The 25,386-nt window shown below is 41.7% G+C and overlaps 1 protein-coding gene across 1 annotated transcript in view; it reads left to right on the top strand.

The window, feature by feature from the left end:
• Positions 1-19,442: 19,442 nt before the first annotated feature.
• The window catches only part of LOC101156328 (heparan sulfate glucosamine 3-O-sulfotransferase 4), a 90,930-nt gene continuing 84,986 nt past the window's right edge, over positions 19,443-25,386 (top strand). The window contains exon 1 of the mRNA XM_004071592.4: positions 19,443-20,749. Coding sequence (XP_004071640.1) covers positions 20,157-20,749 — 593 coding nt within the window. The 5' untranslated portion in view covers positions 19,443-20,156. The remainder of the gene's footprint in view (positions 20,750-25,386) is intronic.

Raw genomic sequence — 25,386 nt, 5'->3', positions numbered from 1 at the left:
TCTGTTGCGGGTTTCGGCTGACAGGTCTTCACGTGAATTCGGTTTTGAACAGTGCAAAATTTTTGGTCGGTTGAGAATTACGTACTTTATGCATATTTAAAGCAGTTTATTTTCAATGATCATACACAAATTTGTGCCTTTCTACTACTATTCCACGTATGTCTATGTTTGCCTGACAGACGTTGGATGCATGTACCACTGATTACATTACATTTACATTACATTACATTACACCAATCCCAAAATCTCTACACTGGCTCCCTGTCAGCTTCAGGATTGATTTTAAGATTCTTTCTAAGTTTTTAAGAGTGGCCATGGTCTTAGTCCTTCTTTTATATCCGACTTGCTTTTAACTTATAAACCTCCCAGAGCTCTTAGGTCCTCAGGTGCAGGCCTGCTGAAGGTCCCTAGTGTCAGGACAAAAAACCACAGCGAGGCATCGTTTAGATACTACGGGCCTCGTCTGTGGAACAGTGTACCTAAGGATGTGAGTACCTTATATGCTGTTTTTAAAAAGAGGTTTTCAAAAAGAAATTAAAGACACACCTGTTTAACTCAGCTTTTAATTAGATTTCATATCTTTTTTCTTTATCCTTTTTTTTACCCTTATGTTTTATGATGTTTTGTCGCATCATTTTATTATTTTATTTGTGTAATCTAGAATTTTTACTCTATTTTATGATATTTTATCACATACGTATTTGTATAATCTAGAATTTTTTTCTCTTATATTTTAAGATATTTTAACATATATTTATTTGTTTAATGTCTTTTAGCGCTCTTGCCTCACAGCAAGACCCCTGGTTCAAGGGGCCTTCTTGCTGTGAAGCAAGAGCGCTAAAAGACCTGAAACAGAACATCAATGGGAACCTTTCTGTGTGGATTTTGCATGTTCTCCCCGTGCATGCGTGGGTTCCCTCCGGGGTCTCCGGCTTCTTCCCACTGTCCAAAAACATGCTTCATAGGTCAATTGGCAACTCTAAATTTTCCCTAGGTGTGAGTGTGAGAGTGAATGGGTGTGTGATTGTGGCCCTGCAACAGACTGGCGAACAGTCCAGGGTGAACCCTGCCTTTGCTCACCAGTGACCGGGACCCCGAAAGGGATAAAACGGTAGAAAATGAATGAATGAATGAATGAATGTCTTTTAGCCAAGTTAGACTGTTTACGAGTGTTTTTTTACCCTTAGCTGGGGTGTTTGTGTCGATCTGTCACCCCGGCCAACAGGAGGACACGGCAAACGGCGCCCTTCTGGGTTCACTTTTCTTTAGCTTTTTTTTTTAATGTCATTTCTCTTTTACTCGTGTTTGTTTTTGTGTATTTTATTGTGCGGGGCCTATTTAATTATTTTATTGCTTGAATGGGTATTGGTGTTTTCTGCATTCTTGTTTGTTTTAATGTACAGCACCTTGAGCTGTTTTTTTACATGAAAGGTGCTATATAATTAAAATTAATTAGAATTTGATATTCCATACATGGTGCACATATCACCTTCAAATTACATAAATTATGCACAAATCACTCATGAATTGCATTTAAACAGCACAATTATCAGGCATGGCTCATGTTCTATGTTGATTTACGGGTCATGTGTGTCTTATTTGTACTTCTTCTGTGGTTATAATGTTATACATCTGTAAAAACATTTCACGAAAAGACCACAACTTTTCTCATTTTTTCCTTCGCATATTCAGGTGTGAGCAATTTTTATTTGTGCAATATGCGCAAAATAGTGGCTGTGTGACATGACCTATTCCCTTTAAAGCCAAACGTATTTGCAGACATGTTATTTAACCATCTAAATTTCTAAAAGCTTTAATATTTATTTTTATTTCAATATCAAATCATGTGCAGGCCTCTTTTTAGATTTTTTTTCCTAGTTGACAACATTTAAAATACTGAGCTTAATGGTTTTTAATTAAATTCACTGTGTTCTTTTGTATTCTACTTCAAATGATACCTTAGCCCTTACTCATGTTCCCCCATTGTCACTTTGTCACAATGTGCACTCAAATTTGTATATTGAATAGAAAAAAAGAGTTAAATATGAAATCCTTACTTTTCCAGTGCCACCCACCAAGAGGTTGAGTCATTTCTTTATTTCACGCACTCCAGCAGTTTGATGCACCATTAAGGATTAAATAACACAGTCAATGACTTTATCGCAAAGTGTCTATAAGACAGACTAGCATCATTTTCATCCTTGAGAGCCATCTTTTATTTTCATCTCCTTTTGTCATCTAGCAGCCATTCACTCAAAAAAAAAATACATATTGAAGTAGGTAAAGCCTTTAGAATCATTTCTAGTTAATTTTTTAAATGTACTATATTTAATTCTTGATAAGATTGATCCAGTTTTGTCACATTTCTGTGTGTGTGACACATCCCTGTTCTTGCATTGGAAAAATAAAAAGACTAATTGGACAGTTGAGGCTTGTGAATTGATGATGGGGCTTCAGTTGTTTTACATTCAAAACGTGACATGAATTGAACTACAAATGTCCTTCTTCCTCTTTTCCGCTGTCTGTGACCTTCACAGAGTTTCAGAATAACATTTTTTATATTGAATCTTAAAGTTATAGTATGCTGTAACTTTTAATCTGTGAACCTTTTACAAATGGATCAGTGGATGAAGTCCCTCATACATGATTCATACAGAACCAGCGTTATACTAACGCCTCAAAGGCTTGATATTCAAAAGAAAGAAGATGTTAGGAGTACCTCCACAATCTATGTACAGTTGTGCATCCCTTGTGTTTATAGAAAAGATTTAATCCCCCAGTGCCTTTTAAACACTATAACTGCTAATGCTAAGAAACATCTGCTTGAACTGAGTCCTGCAAAAACATACTTGCATGACCATTCACACTATTAACTCATGCAAATGTTTTACTTTCAAGAGGTCATAGAATTATGTTGTAAAGCCAGCTAATATTATTACTAGTAAATTTTATTCCAACATTTATTTTTATGTTACCTCAGTTTAAAACTGGTCCCCATTGGCACTCCAGTGTTGTAACGGTTTCAGTTCCTTTGTGTTTTGTTCCTGGGTTTCCTGTTTTATTTTGTAGTATTTGTCTGTTTTGTTGTTGTTTTGAGTTTTACCTTGCCCCATCAGTCCTGAGTGTTTCCACCTGTGTCTTGTTGCCTTGTATGTATTTAAGTGCTGTCTTTCCCTTCCTCCTGTGCTGGTCCATATTGTATTCTTCCCCGGTTTCTGAGCTTAGTACATTTCTAGTGTTTCGAGTTTTGCCTGCCGTATGCAGTGGTCTTGTTTTTTGTCTTTAGTTTTGTTATTAAACCCTAATCCCTGCATCCTCCTGCCTCCTCTCCTCTCTGCGCCTGGGTACTTCCCTTTTCCCCCCGTAACATTATGGACCAGCCAAACCTGTACCCAGCAGAGAGGACCTGGTTTTGGTGGACCCCTGAGTGCTCCCAGATCCCCTCGGACTTCAGGGGGAGTCGCCTAGCCTCAAGAGGGGGTCGTCGTCGTCGCTGCCGCCCTCACCGCCCTCACCGCCCTCACCGTAAGCCCTCCCCTGACTCCTGGATGGAGTGGGACATTCTCCAGCCACGGGCCTTCCTGGACCCTCTGGACCAGGACCTGTGGCTGTGGGAGGACCGTTACCTGGAGGAGGAGGGGGTCGAGTCCCAGTGGACTTTGGAGGGTCAGCTCCCCGCCTCCTTCTTCGACGGGCCTCGTTTGGCTGTGCGAAGGGGCCGTCGTCGTCGCCACCGTCCCTCTCGACGCCCCGTTTTGGTTCCGGAGGTGGAACTGGAGGCGTCCCAACCCGGTCCTGCGTTCAGGAGGGAGCCGGACCCACCACGACCCGTTCCGGCTCCTAGGAGGGTCCCGGACGCACCACGTCCCGTTCCGGCTCCCAGGAGGTTGCTGGACGCAACTCCTCCAGTTCCGGCTCCTAGGAGGGTCCGGGACGCACCTCGACCCGTTCCGGCTCCCAGGAGGTTGCTGGACGCAACTCCTCCTGTCCCTGCTCCCAGGAGGGTCCCGGACGCACCACGTCCCGTTCCGGCTCCCAGGAGGTTGCTGGACGCAACTCCTCCAGTTCCGGCTCCTAGGAGGGTCCGGGACGCACCTCGACCCGTTCCGGCTCCGAGGAGGTTGCTGGACGCACCTCGACCCGTTCCGGCTCCGAGGAGGTTGCTGGACGCACCTCGACCCGTTCCGGCTCCGAGGAGGTTGCTGGACGCACCTCGACCCGTTCCGGCTCCGAGGAGGTTGCTGGACGCACCTCGACCCGTTCCGGCTCCGAGGAGGTTGCTGGACGCACCTCGACCCGTTCCGGCTCCGAGGAGGTTGCTGGACGCAACTCCTTCAGTTCCTGCTCCGAGGAGGGTGTCGGACCGTCCACGACCGGTTCCGGTTCCGAGGTGGTTGCCGGACGCCACCCCTTCCGTTCCTGCCGCGGATCCCGAGCCCGAGCCACCAGTTCCAGACTCTGAGCCTGAGACGCCTGCCGCGGACCCCGAGCCGCTGCCGCCTGCCGCGGACCCCGAGCCGCTGCCGCCTGCCGCGGACCCCGAGCCGCTGCCGCCTGCCGCGGACCCCGAGCCGCTGCCGCCTGCCGCGGACCCCGAGCCGCTGCCGCCTGCCGCGGACCCTGAACCCGAGCTGCCCGCCGCGGACCCTGAACCCGAGCTGCCCGCCGCGGACCCTGAACCCGAGCTGCCCGCCGCGGACCCTGAACCCGAGCTGCCCGCCGCGGACCCTGAACCCGAGCTGCCCGCCGCGGACCCCGAGCCGCTGCCGCCTGCCGCGGACCCCGAGCCGCTGCCGCCTGCCGCGCACCCCGAGCCGCTGCCGCCTGCCGCGCACCCCGAGCCGCTGCCGCCTGCCGCGCACCCCGAGCCGCTGCCGCCTGCCGCGCACCCCGAGCCGCTGCCGCCTGCCGCGCACCCCGAGCCGCTTGCAGCGGACCCTGAACCCGAGCTGCCCGCCGCGGACCCCGAGCCGCCCGCCGCGGACCCCGAGCCGCCCGCCGCGGACCCCGAGCCGCCCGCCGCGGACCCCGAGCCGCTGCCGCCTGCCGCGGACCCCGAGCCGCTTGCAGCGGACCCTGAACCCGAGCCGCCCGCCGCGGACCCCGAGCCGCCCGCCGCGGACCCCGAGCCGCCCGCCGCGGACCCCGAGCCGCCCGCCGCGGACCCCGAGCCGCCCGCCGCGGACCCCGAGCCGCTGCCGCCCGCCGCGGACTCCGAGCCGCTGCCGACCGCCGCGGACCCCCAGCCGCCTGCCGCGGATCCCGAGCCGCCAGCCGTTTGCTGGTTAGACTGTCGATGCTGGTTGGCGCTGCCTCCCGGCCGCCCTCCGGATCCGTTTCGCCGGACAGGGCGGTCTCCGGGCCGTCCTCCGGACCCGCTTCGCCGGACTGCTGTTGGCCCTTGGATTGGCCTTTCGGGCCCCCTCCTCCTGGACTCTTGGAGGAACCTCGGTGCGGTTCCTTGAGGGGGGGGTTATGTAACGGTTTCAGTTCCTTTGTGTTTTGTTCCTGGGTTTCCTGTTTTATTTTGTAGTATTTGTCTGTTTTGTTGTTGTTTTGAGTTTTACCTTGCCCCATCAGTCCTGAGTGTTTCCACCTGTGTCTTGTTGCCTTGTATGTATTTAAGTGCTGTCTTTCCCTTCCTCCTGTGCTGGTCCATATTGTATTCTTCCCCGGTTTCTGAGCTTAGTACATTTCTAGTGTTTCGAGTTTTGCCTGCCGTATGCAGTGGTCTTGTTTTTTGTCTTTAGTTTTGTTATTAAACCCTAATCCCTGCATCCTCCTGCCTCCTCTCCTCTCTGCGCCTGGGTACTTCCCTTTTCCCCCCGTAACAAGTGTCATATGCAGTCTTTAACAAAGTGTATCTGAGGTTTCTCTGGCCCTGTACTGACAAAATATTTTTGCAGGTGGTGAAATAGCAGTAAATTTAATTGTTTAAATTTTAAGCGGCAGCTCTTTTCTTAAATGTCTTGTCAATGTGTGTTTCACACACATTGACAAGACATTTGCTGTCTCATTTCTTTCCGTGGAAAACCAGACTTGCCCATGGAATCAAAATCCATTTTTAAAATGATGATGTTATATATTTTCTGTTTTTCTATCCTTTATAGAAAAAAAAAAAGTATATCCGTGAGTAGTGGCCATAATACTTCTACCTGTTCATTTCTTGTAAGATTTTTGAATTATTTTCTGTTGTTTGTTGTCACTGACGCGGTTAAAGACATCATCAATCTTCAAAAAAGCATTAGTAAGTCATAAATTCTAATAAATTATAAAGCCATATCTTCAGTGAATTTTACTTACCTTTTCTCATTCAAATACACATTGAACAACTAACTAGTTTGTCTTTTGACCATGATAATTAAAAGGTATTTTCTACATTATGTTGGGATGATATTGGGATGTCAGTAAATACTGCAATAGTCTGTTTTTCATTCTCATAACTCAAGCTGAATTGAGCCATGTAATAACTTGTCAGTCCCTGTATGGAACCTAAAACAATAACACTGGATTCTTCTTTCCACAGTGTCCACCTTTAGTGATAAGATTTTTATTGTATTTGGAATGAAAAGGTAAAACAAAGAAAACAAACCTCAATCTTTATCTCTTGACATAGCAGATAAAGTTAACCTCTGCCTGGATGTTATCAAACGCCTGTGAACAGGACCATGATTCTTGTCCTTGTGAACGTTTATCCTGTAGTCTTCCTGGAAAGGAAAGTTACTGTATGTTCCAAAACAGGTTCTTAGACAAATGTTCCCTTTTGGACCCAGAATGCCGTGCCAATAATAAATCCTTTAAATTGCTTTACAAAGAGAAAAACATGCGGTTGGAGCTTCCAGTCATTCTAACTCATGTTTTGGGCATAGTCGTTGATTTGGCAGCTGTTTTTAAATACATCAACAGTATGCATTGACTCTATGTACATTTTTTAATGCTCAATTATTCCATGTGTGATGCAACGGCCTGAGGGTAAAAAATGAATTCATGGAGTCAATCCATCAAAAATTAATTGTGAACTTTCTTTTATCCCTCAAAAACTTCACCAAGTTGCGAAACTCTAATTTTTCCTGACATCTGATGCAACTTGTGAAAATAAATCTCAAGCCAGCAGAGCAAAGCAACAGTTTAGAGCTGCTTTATGCGCCAGCCATTGTTGAATCGGAAGAATACTGATCTGTATTTAGAAAGATGTGCCTGTTTTTATACATGATGGGGGGGGGGGTCATTTCAAAATATGTTTATATATTTTATTTTATTGTTAAATAATTTATATCTACTTAGAATGCCTTAAACAAACGCAGTATCTGAGCACCCTCATGTGAAAGCTAGTGGATGAGGCAAAACAATAGCAAATGGTAAGGCACAGATGAGTCTAGTTTAAAGAATCATGCATAGTAGAGTCGTTTTGCAAGTAAAATCTGTACTTTCCCATTGTTGCCATTTCCAATTTTTTTTTATCCAATTTTTCTTTACTTTGTATCATTTTCTTTTTTTGCATTGTGCATTATTATTCTTTGAATCCTTTATTTGGATTCGCAGTACTTACATGCCCCTTTTCATGAAAACACTTTTTCAGGGTTCCTACCAAAATTTCACTGATTTGTTATGGGTCTATGAGAACTGCTGTTTCTACAGCAGATACATTCTCCTTGTGCTAATCATCCTTGTTCCATGTTCCTGCAGTTTCCTCAGAGAAATACATGTGTAACCGCTGCTTTGATGGTGAATTTGCCAGATTGCAAGGCACAAGCTGCACCTGTGTGGTCTGATTATATGCACCTTCATCTAAGCTGCTAGTTGGAAACGTTCTGTCCATTTACGCTGGTTTTGGTAAATTAAGTTTAGCTCCATCCCAGATGTTACACGGTTCGCCACTCTGACTGGTTATAGGTGTAGCCAGTTGTGACCGAAGGCATTATGGTCTTGTAATTGCTTATATTTCTGAGAATGTTTGCACACACTTTCACTTGTTTTGTTGCAGCTTTACGCTAGCTTTTTGTCCATTTTGCTGCTCATGCTCAGAGCCTTACCTTAAAGTTTTTAGTGTAGCACCTTCTTGTGAGTCATTACTATGTGGAGGGGATAAAAGGATTTACATATGCATGACCAGCAGAATGCAGATGTATTTCTTTGCCAGCACTATTAGGGTGCTCTCCATTCATTGAGCATGCTTTGGGAACAGTATGGCATTCTAATTTTGTTTCCGTTTCAGGGGTTATGGTGGGAGCTAATCGGCTTGAGTCTTGAAGTCAGACTCTGGATGTTTCATCTACTACCGGAGTCAAGGTCGTGAGGATAATTTGTTTGCAGAAGATGTCATAAATAAAAACATCTCCATCTGACATGTGACTCATTTTTACAGGTCTCAAAAAATGTGACACCTTTATTTAAATGTTTTTTTTTTTCAATGAGGACATAAATTTAAGACAAGTCCTTAGTAAGAGTCAGAATTGGTTTGGGCATCATGGGAAAATGCCAACTGGATGCCTCCCTGAGGGGAGCTGAGGAGATTTTTCCTTTCTCAGAAACTGAAACTGTTGCCCCCATGACCTGAACTCTGGGTAAGCAGTGGATTACGGATGAAAGGATGAAGGAGCAAATCCTACCTTAAAAGCACAAAAAAAATTCATTCAGCGACACGACAGTCAAACTGTTCCTCCCTTTTTAAAACTAATGTCTAACATAAAAAAATTTAACTATTTTTTATAATATAGTCTGCAATTTTTGAAACTTTAAACACCTCTCTTTTGCAGGTTGTGACACTGTAACATAATGAGACTGTGGATTTAGTTTTGTTGTTTGATTGTTTTTGGAACACAGTTTTTTTCCTCATCTGCCACATTTTGTGTTGTGCACACCTCTTACAAGTTTGCAATCAACGCAGCTGCTTCCTGTCAGCTGATCACTTTTTCAGTCTTTTCTGTTCTGCTCCATTGTTTGCCTGATCATTTTGTCTGTAGTTCCTCCTCAGGTATTTTCATGTTTTATTGTTCTTTAGTTTTAGTTTGAGTTGTTTTCTTGATTTTCGGTCCTCCAAAATCCTCCCGCATTTAGCTGTAACACATGGCACACTGAAAATATAAATGTTTAGTCTAACCGTAATTATCTTTGAACAAACTTGAGTTTTCTGTTAACTGATTAGCGGAACTTCACTTTACTCTAAAAACCTTTTTTTACTGTAGTTGAAAAATAGTTATTTCTAAATTTTCCACGTCATCTTTCAATGAATCTTAAATTCTGGGGATGGGAATAGAAGCCCCATGAAGCTTCCCTTGGGGTTCATGTAATTGTGCCGGAAAAATGAACCAACCATTCGGGGCTTTGAAACCACACAGAACTGCATCTGGTGGTGGACTGGACGTATATCGACATGTGCTTCAACTAAACTCCTTGTAGCACTTCAATGTGGAAATGATGATGAAAAAACGTAAAACAAAACGATGTTGTTAATGATGATTTTAAAAAAAATTCAACGTAAAACAACACATTCAATGTTTTTTCTGTGAGAAGTGCTTGACACAGCAAAATACACATGACATGAAGAAAATAAACGCAAAGCAAAAAAAAAATAATAATAAAATGTAAAAGACTTATCTTTATCCCAGGACCTCCGGATGCAAACCCCATTGACTTTTCCACTGATAGTAATTCGCTTTGCCATCATAAATTCATTGAAGTATTTTTTTATACACAGCGTTTATAGTGTATTGTTTTATTAGGAAAAATCGAGTTGAAACGATCCAGAGCCACTGTGCGTTTTTTACCAGGAGTCATGGTAAATCACAGTGAAATGACACTGATTCCGATACAGGGGAAACAATAGAACTGGTCCGGAAACGTTCGTGATTCATTTCATGTTTCTAGAGAATAGAGCGCCCAACTGTTTGAACACAAGTGACATCTAAAGCGTGGTTCGACCAAACAATACATTTGGCAGTGACAAGTGGATGGTGTCCATTCTAATTCATGGAAGTGCCACCATTTGAGAATTGATCATGGAGGAGAAACTAATAACTGCGGTTTGTGTCCGGTCGGATTTCCATGACACCAAGCCAGTCATATATCAGAACAGAGCTGTGAAAAAAAAAAAAGACAAAACCAGGGGCAAGATTTGCCAAATTTGTACCGCTTTGACATTTCACACCAAGGATCTTCCAACTATAGGTGGTACACATGCGCTAATATCGCATAAAGACAGCCCCGTGTGAACACCATAAGCTTAATGCGCATTCTTGAACATACATTTAGCCCGTTTCCATGATGCCATCTGATGTATTTAAAGTTGCATGAATCAATAGAAATATTAAACCAATGTTTCGTGATCTAAAAAACAAACAAAACACACCTGTAAGACTAAAAAAACCTTGCAATCAACTTCATTTAAAGTTATTTCTGCATCTTAATTGTGACAGCTGCGCTCTGCTCATCCACACAAATATGCCCAAAGTTTCTATTTTTTTTTTTTAAATACACTTGATTGTTAAAAGCAGAGATAAATAAAAACCAGTACAAAAAAAAGTAAAAGTTGATCTATTATTAACTTTCAAATGTATTTCAAAAACTTTATTTTTCAACAGTCAGGACTTTGTCACAAACTGCAAAGGTTTCTTAGATTTCTCGACACTGCTGGAAGCAATTCTGAAAAAAATCCAGACCCAAATAAGAATCGTCTTGGTATTTTTTTAAAAGTCTAGAGTCATATTTATGGATCATTTGGATATTTTAGAAGTACAAGCTGCAAAATGACGCGTTTTGTAAGTATTCATGCTGTGCCAAGTTTTTGATGTGCTTTGCTATGTATTTGTTTATGTCTTGGAGACAGAATATGTGATTTATAGTTAGACTGGTGGGGGTGGCAGCAAGGGAAGCTGTTATGTTCTTCCTTTGCTGCTTGTCGTGCGCGGCTGCTGTTCTCTGCAGCTTGCTGTACGTTCACCCTGATATGCACCCTCAGGCAGTATGCCTTTCATTATTTCTTTTGAAACTTTCATCTGAAGTCTCTGAGGGATTAGCCCTCTTGATTCCTGACACAGTCAATGAAAAACAAGCCTCATATACAGGAAGGCTTAGAGCCAGAGAACCCGCACTCAGCCCCCCCTCTCAAATCTCAGTGTGAAACTGTAGAATGATTTAAACAAGGCGAAGACTGTCCTCTTATGTCTGGCCGTTTTGTATGCAGAATGAGTGGGAATTTATATAGAAGCTATGGATGTCATGAATTCAACACAATCTGTTCTTTTTTTATTATTGTGAAAAGCTTTTATTTATTATAAATACTTAATTGAGCCGGCTTCAAAATAGAAAAAACAAAAAACAGGTTTGTTTTTCAGGCTTTTGTAAATCTGCTTTGGCGAGATACTTGACCTGCGTTTGTATAATGTGTCACCCTCTGAAGCAGCAGCGTGCCTTTGTTTGCATGTATTTATTCAGCCAAAAACACATTTTCAATGATGGTTTAATGCAATATTAGATATTATGACAAAAAAAAAAAGATCTGCAAGGGCAAAACAAAGCAACCAGAAGCCATTTCCGTTTGTGTGGAGCTTTGTAATGAGCTTTAGGGTTTTGTTCGTGCTTCGGACTTGCAGCTTAATAGCAAAAAAGTTCCAAACACCCACATTACACCATGCGGTCAACACCAAATGGGAGACAGCCACATTCACAGATGGACAGTCCATAAAGAGAGCATGCAGAAATCTATTTCCATTAAGTTTGAATGAACCAGAACTGTGCTCCATTGTTGCAATGGTCTCTTATGTAACGGGCAAGCTTTTGAAATTGAAGCTGAAAAAGTTCATTTGTGTACTTTTAGGGACATTTTTGCAGTAATGAGGTCAACAAGTATTTGGCTTTCGGAAGAAGATTTATTTTTCAAGTTAACATGTCGAGTTTGATTGATTCCATTGTACAAAACAGAGCAATAATGAAACGTTTACCTGCTGTTATTTGATATGAAGTGATGATTACAAATAAGATTAGCATCAAGGGGCTATTTTATGATAAAATGTTTTTTTGTTTTTTTTTATTCTTTGCGTAGCAGTTTTAGCATCAACCTGTCAGCACGATCTGCAATAACTGAATGCTTAATAAGAGATGAGTTATTATTCAGATTTCCCTCAGGATCTATGTGTTGTGTAATAATGCATTGTCTGTTTTGCGCTTCCTGTTGTCAGCATCTTCATTACTCAGCACTTTGCCACTGTGCAGGTGGAGCTGATCTATCTAGTTTGCCCTTCAGTTATGGTTTACTGTCCAAGAGACTGGACACAAGTGTCTCCAATAACCTCTTAATTAGGTAATGATGGACTGTTCATTTAGTATGCAAAGCTGCAAATCTCCACCGAGCGCCGCTCTTCGCAGTCGTACACGGAGGCTGGCGCTAATGATCTCAGCAAGTGGCAGCAATCCATTGCAGCGCTGCAGCAAGCGCACATTAATCTAACTGGTGATCCAGTTGATGAATGACCCTGGCCCAGAAGTCCTGGCAGATCCCTCCTTAATTATGCTGAGGGATCCACACCTGGGAGGCACCAGGGACATTGCTAACTCAGGATCAACGATTTGGGAGCACGCCCACGGTGGTCGGGGAGCTTGTCCCATGCAAAACCAACGTTTTCACGGGTCTACTCAGGACGTTATTGCTCAAACTGGGAGAAAATGCAAGTCATTTTAGGTTACCAGAAGACAGATGTTACATGTTAATCCAGTGCAACCTCATTATCTTTTACAAAAAGTAAAATAAACGCTGGTTCTAAACTTTTTCAGAAACTGCTGAGAAAACTGCAAATATTTATGTATTTTGTTCCAATCTCATGGATATTGTTGTGAGCTTTTTTTCATGATCTGAAATAACAGTGTTGTCTTTTTTTTTCTTTCTTCATTTTATTTCAGACAACATACAGTCACCCATGTGTGAAGAGGAGGTGAGAAAAAGAGGAGCGTCTAAAATGAGTTTTTTCGCTCCAGAACAGTGCAGTGGTCATTTTGTCCTGTTGTAGAAAAGAATGATCCTAAGTCTTCCAACCTTGACTGTTTCCATTCTTTAAAGGTTTCTAATAGTGAAAAAAGCAGCTGATATAAAACACTTGAGAATTTAAAGGAACACACTTTAATCACCCTTTTGGGAATTCCAGTCCATGTGATGTACGGCTGCTTCATTTCCTTCCCAGTAATGGCAGAGTGGTCCTTGTGTTCTCATAGGATTCTATTGAGCCCATGACCCATTCATAAGGTTATTGGATTCCCCGGCAAAACACTCCTATAGGAATAATTCATCTGGTTTCATGAAGGAAAGTCATCGCAAATTTGTGAGATCTCATTATCTTTTTTTTTTTTTTTTAAGATATTTTTTCCCAAGCAGGATGTGAAAAGGATTCTTTAAAGACCCACTCCAATGAAAACCATCCTTTTGGTATTTTTAACATGTCCTTATAGCATTTTTCTCATGAACAGATTTGTAAATAGTTCAGATAAAACTACATTTCTGAGTATTTCTTTATTCAAATCATGATGGTTTAAGAGCTGATAAAAACCCACTGTTTGTTTGAAAAAGCTCATATTTGTGACGCAGCAACTGAAATGGGCGGACCAAAGTCTCCCCGCTCTACTCAGTTCTGATGGATCCACTTGCAGAAAAATAGATACATTAACGTCTCATTTTGCTCATCTGTACTGGCACCTGCCTCATAAGTGTCCCAGATAGCTCCAATATTGCTCGCCTATTTTGTTGCACCAGTAACGTCAAGTTGAGATGGAGAGGGGCTGTAAGCTAGCGTGAGTGAGTGTAAACAAAAGGATCATGGTCTCTCAGCGGAGGGTTACTTCTATGCTAATAGTCACGCCCACAACTCAGAGGTGAATTTCTAATACTGCCGCTCTGCAGAAAACATGTCCTGGAAAACTGCACAGCCTTAAAACAGCCTAACCATCATTTAAATACCACTTTTAAACTAAATCAATTATGATCAGAATAGGACTTTAATTAGTAATTCTAACAGCTGCAGTGCTTTATTAGAGTATCAGCTAAAATCTATTTTATCAATGCATTTTGCTCACCTTTCGTTGTGCACTAAAGCAAAATGCTACAAGGCGTTTGTTTTAACAATGCACACACATTGATTAGGTCAGGGCTTTGTGTTCCAGCTAGAATGACCCAAAAGTCCTGCTGAAGGCCAGGCTATAGGAGGGTTCAAAGCTCAAAATGAAGCTTCATGCTACATCTGACAATTTCCACCTGTCGAAACTATTTTTCCTGTAATTGACTATGTTTTGGGGTAATGTGGAGTTTAGTGTGTAGCACTTAATATGGTCCATTTATACAAAAAAAAACAAAATCCTGTTAGAGTGTGAAGTATGTTGTGTACAGCTGCAGAGCAGGGCACATATTTGCACAGTGTGTTTGTGTTTATACATCCCATGCTCTTGTTTATGTACAAGCCCCCAGGCTACAGGTCTCTGGCTGGATTTTTTGCTTGGTTCGACTTGTTGCTCAGGTCTAGTTTGCACATGAATTTACCAGATTTTCTGATTGTTTACTTTGTGTTAATAGTAAAATAATTTTTTTTTTCTCAAAAAAGGAGGAGCTTCATATATTTTTTTGCAGAACATGTCTCACGTTTTTCAGATTTTTGATTGTGTACATTGTTTTGTGTTACGTCTGGACCATTTTATGAAGTGCAGCAACGACACAGCAGTATGAAGTTTACATTTTCCCCCTGTTGCTCTTTTAAAACATTTCTGTGCAAGAATGAAACACTTTTATGACTAAATCGACTCATTGTTCATATCTGAAAAATCTGAAAGTACAAAACAAAACTGTTATTAATTTACATATCTAAACAATGCATTCAAGGTGATACAAGGCCTGTTTTTCACAGTCCAATCCTCAATAAAACCTTCCTCCATGCTCATTTCCTGCAGGGCGGACACGGTACGCTGACTTAAATTGCACCGAACATGGTAACATTCTGCTTGTCGTACCTGCTGCAGCCTCTCCACAGTAGCTGTTTGTCTCAGCCACGGCAGGAAAGCTCAGACTGTGGCAGAGCTCACAATCCGATCATTCCATATTAGAAAGTCTGAGTCTCAAAGGTAGTGCGGCGGTTCCTGAGCTGTTACTATATTGAAAGACTGCCACAGGCCTGATCTATTTTACACTGACTGGAACATCACATTTATTGCACCTTACAAATTTGGACAGGAATTATATAACAGTCTTTGGAGTTTTGACTCTTTTGTACTGCACATTGTGATGCTCAGTCACAGGCTGAAGGCGACTCGGCTGCCAGATTAATTCACTGTCAGCATATGAAGAAAAAGGCTTTATTTAAGATGCTAACAGCCTTCAGGCTTCCCAGGTCTCCACAACAAAAGTGTTCACCAAAAACTGGTGTGCAGCTAATATACTATGTCCTCTTTCTTTAGCTTTTATTCAGCTTAAATCAAGTAAGGTTTGTGGGAAAATGTGACGCAACTGCTGACAGCATTTCTCTTTTATTGATATTTCCAATCAATTAGACATAAATAATCAGGAAAAAAAACAAACGAACGGTGCCAAGACTGAAAATCCTGAATGTGACAGGATTCATGAGCTGCAGAGATGCTTTCATTTGAGGTGAAAGTCTAGTATGGATAATTCATATCAGAATACAACCGCCACGTGAGCTACATGTTAATGTGAGCGGCAGAAAGAGCTGCTTCTTATTGACTAGTCTAATTACGAAAACTCTGGCTCTTTGCTTGTGAATTGTGATGGGTAGCTGTCTTCTGCCACATTTACTGAGATGACACTAACTAGCTAGCTCTGTATGTAACTGCTTACTGGAAACAGCTGTCAGGCATGCTGTCATGGGAAAAAGTCTGCTTTTTGTCAGTCCTAAGAGTTTTCTGTGTATATGAGTGTGTGTGTGTGTGTGTGGATGTGTGTGTGTGTATATATATATATATAATGATTAAAAAATAGGAAGGCTGAGACCATAACTTAAAAAAAAAAATTAAACCAGTGACTGTATTGTCACTATCTCTATTATTGGCAGTCTTGAGGATTTAATTGGAATTGGACTGTCGGGACACAATACAGGCCCGAGTGAACTGAGTTTACTTTGGGTGGGGCAAAGTAAGGTGGAAGTTATTCCACCCACTTGGCAATCCAATAAACATGATGTAAAGAAAATATATGAAGCTAGACTTTGTAAAATCTGGATCCCAATTCATTTGCAAGTGAATATTTTTGAGTTTCATTACAATGTGAATGCAGACAGAAGAAAGAATGAAAGTAAACAAGAATTGAAGTATTTTTGAGTGGAAAATAAATACACTACACATCCAGAAAGGGAAAATATCTCATTGATGGATGTGGTTACGGTCAAGAATGTTTTACCTCCAGTTGGAGCTGTTAATATCATATTAGCTAGGTTTTCTATGCAGGAAGGACTTTTTTTGCATGAGTGTGTATGCTTTAAAACAGCATGACTTTGTAGATGGTTTCCTTTCTCAACAGTCCTGTGTGAGGGCACACCAGCAAAAAAAAAAAGGTTATGTGCTTCCAAAACAACTGTAAATGATCACCACTACCATACTTGACAGTTCGATGGAGCTGTTTTTATGATGTGATGTTTTGCTTCAGTCTTAGTTTGGTTCTCCAGAAATCCTGCCTTATCTGCTGCTGATTACCTGGATCAGGTGTGTATAGCCAATAAGGAGCTTAAATGGTTGGTTGTTTATAAAACATGTTGGACACTGGCCCTTAAGGCCTGGATTCTGACACCCCTGGACTAGGCTGTGGCGTTCGGGGACCCTACGGCAGCATCATCCATACATCATAAGTGTGTGTCACTTAGACTATTCTTTCACATTTTTCTCGATATATTTACCACACGCACAAAAATGGTACGTTCCATTATCATGACATCCCAGTGTAGATTAGTATAAGCAAATTTATTATTATGTATTTAATTAATAAGTCTGGTTACATAGACGCAAGGCATCTGACAGTACTGGTACTCATGTCTATCCTACAGATAGACACGATCGACTCGATTTCTGAACTAAAATACAGATTAGCCTCTGCACACTTTGAGTAAACTCTTGGTTGCATGTGTCCTGCTGAATGGACAGCTTTTGCAGCCACTGCACTACCAGAACAAACTCAGTGGGGCTTGCAGACAGAGCAGAAATGCTACACAAATGCTATATACCAGCACTGTGTTTGCTGTATGGGAGCTAGCATTACTTTTGGTTCCTTTATAGCTGCTGACTTGCCTTCCTAGAACATACTTGCAAAGATGGTTTTTGAAGATATGTTTCTGCCGTTTCTAATCACTGCAATCATGACTTTTTCTTAAACAGTTTTTATGGGGACAAAACAAATTTAGCCCTAGGTTTATATACAAACTCACACATGTTCCATGATTTTGTGAAGCAGCAAAACTCCAAATAATAACTTTGAGACCTTTTGTCCAAAGGGGAGGAATGTCATCTTGACCTTTCAGCACAGGTAATAGGATCTCTCCACAGCGAGGCAATTGCTCGAGTTTGAACGGAACTTCAATAAAGCCAGTTCTCTTTGAATGACTGCTTACTTGTAAATGCAAATAAACACAATCTCAGCGCCGAGCATCCGTGGAGACATACAATGTCTGAGCAATTTAGAAGTGGCGGAGATAACAGACGGAACAAAGGGGAGATAAAATGGCTCAATACATTGGCGCTTCTCTCAAATATTAATTTATCCTCGTGTTGAGGAGTTTTAATACAATATTACTTAAATTGGCAAGACTAAGACGTTCCCTTTCAAAGATTTCAGTGTGTGTGTGTGTAAGGGGGGTGGGCAAGCAGACAGACAGTCTGACAACTTTACAAACTGGGCAGTTGGTGTTTAAGAGCTCTCTGCTTCTCCGAGTGGCAATTTACGAATACAGCGATTTGAACAAACCCATTGAGCTCTCCTACGCTCTCTTGACTGCAAAACATGAAGTAACTATAGTGCTTCAAACATTAGTCAATACTTTCTCCATACCCCCATCCTGCTCTCCCCCACACACTCGTGTGCGTGTGTGTGTGTGTGTGTGTGTGTGTACACAAATCCAAACAACGGCTCGCACTGTTCTCCCTGTAAGTTTATGTGGAATCGTGTCCTCACGCCTGATTTATGTGCATTTATTATTCACCATCTTTTACTGTAGTTTAGCTTTTAGTCCCTTCCATCTCCAGTGGGAAATATCCAGATCTTAAGCTACTGGATCTGAGCTGAACACAGCATTTTTTTTTCTTTTTTTTTTTTTTTTGCAGAGTTAATGTTTAGTTGAGCTCAGATGCACAGAATTGCTCACAAATAAAGCCTTAAAAAAGACCAAAAAACACCTTATTTCCTAAAGGTCACTAGGTCAAAACCTTGTAACGAACCCAATGTGTGTGTAGGTGTGTGTGGGTGTGGGTGTGTGTGTGTGAGTGTGTTGGTGAGAGTACAGGCTGTGATGCCACCTGCAATAGTTTTATTTGAGTCCAAAAATCTGGCTCTCTAAATTCAGCAGCATCGGTAATGTGTTTTCCCTCTGTACAAGAAGCTTGCACGGTGACAGATTTTCTGATTTGCTTGGAGTGCACCGACTGAATGCTAAAGAGATACTTTGCTATACAGCTATCCTTTACTAACACCCTACAATAAAATGACTTCATATCACTCTCCCGGTTTGTATGCTCAGCCACCTACAGGCGCACAGAAATGACAAATCTGGTCAAACAGCGTATTTCCCACACTTTCAACACACAGATCTTTAAAAATAGCCGAGGCTTTTTTGTTTTGAGAGCCGGGCACGGCAAATTATTTGTGACCCACGACTTACTGTGACGATGTCTCCCTTGGTATGTTGGAGGTGTGTGATGAATGCGATTCCCTAATCCTGGGAGACGTGTTGGTGGTATTCAATTTTAGATCCTCATCTTGTGGCAGGAAAGTGGGGAAGTTAAGGTCCACTGAATATCCCAGCCAGTAATTAGAGTCTGGACCGGTATGATAAATTCAGTGAATATACCCGAGCAGCAGCACGGTGGAGAATTGAGGATTGTTTTTCACATGTGAGCATTCTGTTATTGAAATTCAAAGGGAAATAGAAAAATCCCGAACAGTGGATTCATTGTGATTGACTGATATTAGGGGGAAAAAACAACTTTCTGCATTTTAGATTTTTTTTGGGGAGTTAATCACAAAAACCAGCAGGGTGCAGGCATGAGCTTTTCTAAAAAAAAAAGCAAAAAAAACCTGTAAATTATTTTCTTTTTGTAAGTTAAAAGGCTAAACTTAATGAGGAAACATTCCTAGCTGTCTGATCTCAGTAAGCAGTGACGAGAGTGAAGAGGAGCTCCCCTGCACTGCCTCAGATCAGGAAAGCTCGCCGTGTTTGTACACGGAGACGGGGGGGGGGGGAGTGGGTGCACGCACACAGTAGTTGTGTTGTGTGGCTCCACGGCGCTTCGGCTCAGATGAGCTCACAACCAATGCGCACATCGTAGGATCCTATCAACGTGAGAAGGAGCAAGGACATCGAGCGGCAGCCTGGCAGAGTCAGTGGGAAGTGTGGGAGCTTTTGCGTAAAGCCTGTCGACAAAGTAAACAGGGAGAGCGGCTCCTCAGACTGGATCAACTCAGTTGTTTTGGGGTTTTATTTGATGGAAGAAAAAACACTATTTCTGAGGCAGAGGCGGGACTGGACTGACTGCTGGAGCGATGAGAAGAACCCCACTTTGGAGATGTTGTGAATGTTCTTTCTTGGGTAAAATGCAGCCTGTCGTCTGTCCTCCACTCTCCACTTCAAGCCAGGCTGCTCATTTGGAAGGACGCCAGACCTCCAGCCTCTCAAATCTGCAAGTTCAGTCCAATAATTTGTGACATTGTCCGTCAGCCCTGGAATAAGACATCGATACTTTCAAGAAGGGACGTGATATTCCTCCGGAATTTTAACGATCCCGCGCGCTTTCCTTATAAATATGCGACTCGCTTGGATTAGGATGGTGTGGTCCAGCCTGTCGCTTTTTTTGCTGGAGCAGCGCTGATAGTGACTGATTATTGCTGTTGATTTTTTTTTTTTTTTGTCCATGCAAGACCCGCGGTGGAAACATGTCTGGCCACTTCTCTGAGAGGATCACTGCTATCAGAGATGGCATTTTGGTCCAGCACTTCGGTTTTCACCTCTAAAGTGCCCCGGAAGATCTTATTCATGTTCACCCTTTCCCTCTCTGTCACCTACTTGTTTTACAGCTTGATGAGCTGCTACAACTCGCTGCAGTTCCCCCTGCAAGATAACTACGTGTTTCAGGGCCGCCTGGTGACAGAGGAGACAACTTTTGCCACATTGAGGGGGAAACTTTACTCCGCTTCCCAGGGTTTCACCCAATTCAGCGAGGCTGACCAGAGCGCGCTGGCCAGCGTCCGGGATCATGCCGAGGCCGAGCAGAGGACCGTGGAGTGGATTAGGACTCCGGCGTCTCCCACCAAGCCGGCGGCGGCGTTCCACACCACCGTGCTGGAGAGGGAGCACCAGGAGTTCAGCACCACGGACAGCGAACTCCGCCTCAACTGCACTTCGGATTACGGAGAGAAGAAACTTCCGCAAGCCATCATCATCGGGGTGAAGAAAGGGGGGACCCGGGCCCTCCTGGAGGCTCTCAGGGTGCACCCTGATGTGAGAGCCGTGGGGAACGAGCCACACTTCTTTGACAGGAACTACGAGAAAGGGCTGGACTGGTACCGGTGAGTTTCAGATCGAGTTCGCCTCAGATTTTTACTTTCCGCAGATTTAACCAAAAAAAAAAAAACAAAACAAAAAAAACTTCTGTGTTGGATCTGGAAATCCGAATTCTCCGGATATAGTTGACGCACTAATCATCAGCGTCATGTTTGCCGTCATGCAAACTTTTCAGCTCCTCAGGTGCACGTCCTACGTAAAAAAAAAAAAAAAAAGCCCATGTGGAAGACTCCCTCACCTCATTTAACACCAGTTTTTCCTCATTAATGTAACTATTTCCACCAGAATCTCATCATTTTTCCGGACATCATAACACAAACTATTCACTATTACATTAAAACTTGCCTTTATTTTATCTATCTATTATTTTATTTTTAAGTGATCATGGGAAACACACAGGCAGAAAAAGAACAGCTTCATCGTGTAAAAGTTTGGAAACTTCCATGTTCTCTCTTCTCTTCAGGACGATTTCCTTTGTTTTCATTTGCTTTTATAATTTGACGTTTCCAGCTTTCCCCACTTACCTATAAAAAAAAAGTAATAAAACAAATTAGTCTGCACCAGAGGAGAGATTAGTCACAGCGTGTTTATGTTAAATTATTAATGCCTTCCAAGATATCTCCAGATTTTTTTTCCCCCTACTGGCGGCAGGACCTGATCATTTTCAGCTCACAGATGCTGTTTACATTCAGATTTTTATTTTAGGTTAACTTTAATTAGGGTCACTTTTTGTTTAGTTAAAAATATCAAAATACCTTTTTTTCAAATTGGTTCTGATCTACATGTTGAAACACAAATCACACTAATAAAGGTCAGTATAATTAAATAATCAGAAATGCTTTTGTTCTCTACACTGACTGGATGCTGATCTGCCGGCTTTATCCTTATACAAAGCAGTTTTTAAGCGAAACAAATGTTTTATGAGATTCAGAAATTCATATCGCTCCTACTAAAAAGTCCCTTTCTTTATGTGAAACATGTTATTCAATTTGCCCTCAAGCCCCAAGTCTTTGATTTAGGACAGTGTCATATAACACATACTGCAGTTATCTCTTACAAAAGTTTAATAGCAAAGAAAATGTTCAGTCACACTTCTGACTTCTGACACTGAGGACTCAGGCACAACTGAAGATTAAAAACATACAGATAAATTAGAAAAAAAATAAAATAATAAGAAACATATCCAGTTTGAAAAGTTTGGGGGGGCATCTGTTAATTCAAAACTTTGGCATAGACTTCCTTGAAAGTCGGCATCAAATTGGGTGATCAAATTAAAGTTGCACTTTACCAAGATTTGTAATAAACTTTTCAGTTGGCCATTTACGTGAACTTTTAGTAACTCCAAACTACTTATTTCTTTTGTTCTTTATACCTCTGAAGGCAAATCATGTCATTTACTGAAATATATTAAATCGAATAAAGAAAACCATACTTACACATGCATTTCTGAAATCTCTGTAGGGGCGACATTGCCCTTGCTTTCTTCAAACTCCTTTTATCAGAGATGTAGGACATGCGTGTGAACGCCTTTCAAGGGGAAGTGAAATTGGGCTTTAAAACGTTTACAAACTGCTTACTGCTTCTTAGATTTAAAGCAAAGACATTAATCGCTGATGCATCTCCTTGAAATAACCTGTAATCCATGCATGATCCGGTTCCATATGTGCAGCAGTCTCTGTTGCTGCACTGCACCTGGATCTTAAACATGTGGGGATTGTTTACACCACCAGTCATGTGTGTCAGGGCTTAAGGATCCAGGTTTGTAAGCCAAAGAAAAACCTGCAACATGTTTATGGAAATAAAGTCGATTTGACTGCTCTTTCATGGTCAGTTGGTCAGAGTCTGATAAGGAGTTGTTCTCAGATATTAATGTCTGACCCAGGGATTTGTCTGTTGTATTCAGTGAGCTGATGAGAATGACTGTGACTCAAAGCCTTTGGTTCTTTGCAGAACTGAGCTTGTTGTTCCCGCGTTTGGGTCGTGCAACATCTGCTTTCATCTTGCTGCATCGACATCGGCTGCTCATTTAGCCCGGGCTAATGCAAGCTGTTTCATTATGCTTACGGTGAAAGGCTCATTAGACAGCGGGGTGACATGCTTGCATAAATAATAATAAATGCGCTTGTGTGTTTCAGGCCCCTTGAGCTAAATAGTTCTAGAAGAGACATCGTCAGACATTGTCACGTTTTGTTCATCCACCCTAAAACTCCAGATTTCCAAACATTTGACAGAGTGTGGACACTTTGCAGAAATTTGAACCTTTGACTTGTTTAAACTGCCAAAGGGATGACTGAAATCTGATGAGCCACTGTTGTAAAGAAATAAATTGTGGTGAAGTTTGTCTCCTTGATGCATTACACCACATCCTTCTTCCCATCAGGCTTTGATGCTTCGTCTAATGTGCACTTAATGATCACTTACAGATGTTTGAAACCACCAGTGTAGCTTGAGGGAAACCACAGATTTGATAATGGGATTCATACAATTCAAGCGTTCTTGGAAACACCTGCTTTCCATCTTTATGGACCAAAAAAAAATGAAGTCATGGGAAAACTACTGACATTATCTGGGTGGATTCTGCACAGGTTTTTTTTTTTTTTCTTCCCGTGGACACAGGAAGACGCAAGCAGAACTGAAGAAAAATCAACTACTCAGCCGAAGAAATTTATATACACAAAGGAATTATATCAATTTGATATAAATTGTTTTTGATTTTTCCTGTAGAGTAAGGCAGGATATTTGCAGCTCTGTTTAAAATGATCTGAGTGGAAAAAAAGAAGTAAATGGAAAAAAAAAGAGTTTTCAGTCTTTGTTAGCCTTGACCTCACTGTTGATATAATCTAGCGCTGCCTAATAGTTTTTCTTTTCTTTACATTTTCTGGATAAAAAGGTAGTAATACTCAGGAATCCTTTGGTAACAAATCTAAGGCTCTGTCATCTTAAAACCATCATTTTTTTCTTATTTTGTATTGTAATTTTTATTATTCCAAATGCCCGTTTTTGAAAATTCCTTGGTAGATTTGTGTTGTCAAATTGAGAAAAAGTAGAAACTATAGCATTGTTTCCCCAATAACATAGTAAAGAAAATGCAACTGTTGTAAAACTTAACACAAAATAAAATTACGGCAAACTAAAAAAAAGAAGAAAAGGTTTATTAATCAACATTCACAATAAACCATTATTGTAATCACATTTGCCCTCTTTGATTGTGGTGTAAAGTCAGATTATGGTTGCTCAATTATGTATAAACAATGCTGCAAACATTTTTCCATAAAAAGACACAAATTTCCACTTTCCCTGCAGTTTATTCCATTATATAGGAAATCCCAACAGAAAACATTTCTGATCAAACTCGCCGTCACCTTTTAATGGCACCACCTGGTACGTTTAGTATCTCAACTTTAAGTTCCTGCCTTCGCACAGTTTACATGTTACTGGGAAGATAATGGGCCTCATAAATTGTGCTGACGGATATCATCGATTATCAGTCATACATGAGGATTTGTGCCTGCTTTGGCTGAAAATTCACAGCAGGAATCTGCACTAAACGGGTCGGCTTAATGAGGATCTATCAGTGTGGCCGATTGTTTATTTCTGACACTTTAACAAAATGTCAAAACAACGGCGTTCAGCGTAAATATGATCTAATGTGGTTCGTAAGCAGCAACTGCCAGAGGAATAATCAATACACAGCAGTTGGAAAACCATTCGTAAAGACAGGAAATATTCAGCTGGGGGGGTTCCCAATTAAAGAAAACCAAATGATGAAATTTTTAAAGGACAAAATTGATTCTTTTCGAAGGACATCTCAGTCAACTTGGAAAGATATCCGCGGCTGTATCACCCTTCCACATTGTTAAAAAATAACACTTTTTCCAAGACGTGTCAGATTGTCCATTTTAAATTAATTCCAGATGAAAAGCACATGTGGTCGTGATCAAATAATACAGCTGGAGACATGAGCTTTCTCATCTCCCGAGGCTCAATTCTGCTCTGCACTGATGTCAGAGCTGGACAGTCGGCAAAGTGGGAGCACTTTTATTAGTCCTTTCAGAAGGTGCAAGAATGGCTTTCTGCTGAGTGAAAGGAGACGCTGTGGAATAATTGTGTTGGGAATTACACTATGTGGTAGCAATGATAAATGTTCAAGCATTAGAAGATGTAAGAATGAAATTTTGCTGCACAAAAACTTGGTGGCTTTTCTGACACCAAAGTTTTTACACTCTGAGATTTAACTTAGTTGAATTATAATTTTGTGAGAGCTTAATTAAAAAAAAAAAAAAAAAAAAAACACTAACGCCTGTGACAGTTAAGATTGATCTGCCATTCCCAGAACTTTAAAACATATAAAAGGCATACCTGCACACTCCCCTGAAATCCAAAAATCAGCTCCCATAAATCAACCAAACCCTCCGTGAGCCCTTTTACTTCATCTGTGAGTACGAACAAGGCAGCTCAGAGCTCTGCATTCGAGCCCACTACAACTGGCCAAAAGCCATAAATTATCCTTTGCTCATAAAGACGGTCACTATAAGACTTAACAGGATATAAAAATCGATTTATGTACTGAACTTGTTCAAATAACTGCCATCACGACTGGTTTAATACTCAAAGGTAAGGCTGCAGCCAGAAGGAAATGACA

This window comes from Oryzias latipes, chromosome 8 (assembly GCF_002234675.1).
Source record: "Oryzias latipes chromosome 8, ASM223467v1".
Lineage (NCBI taxonomy): Eukaryota > Metazoa > Chordata > Actinopteri > Beloniformes > Adrianichthyidae > Oryzias > Oryzias latipes.
Note: the sequence above shows the minus strand (reverse complement) of the source record. Positions and strands in the feature narration are given on the sequence as shown.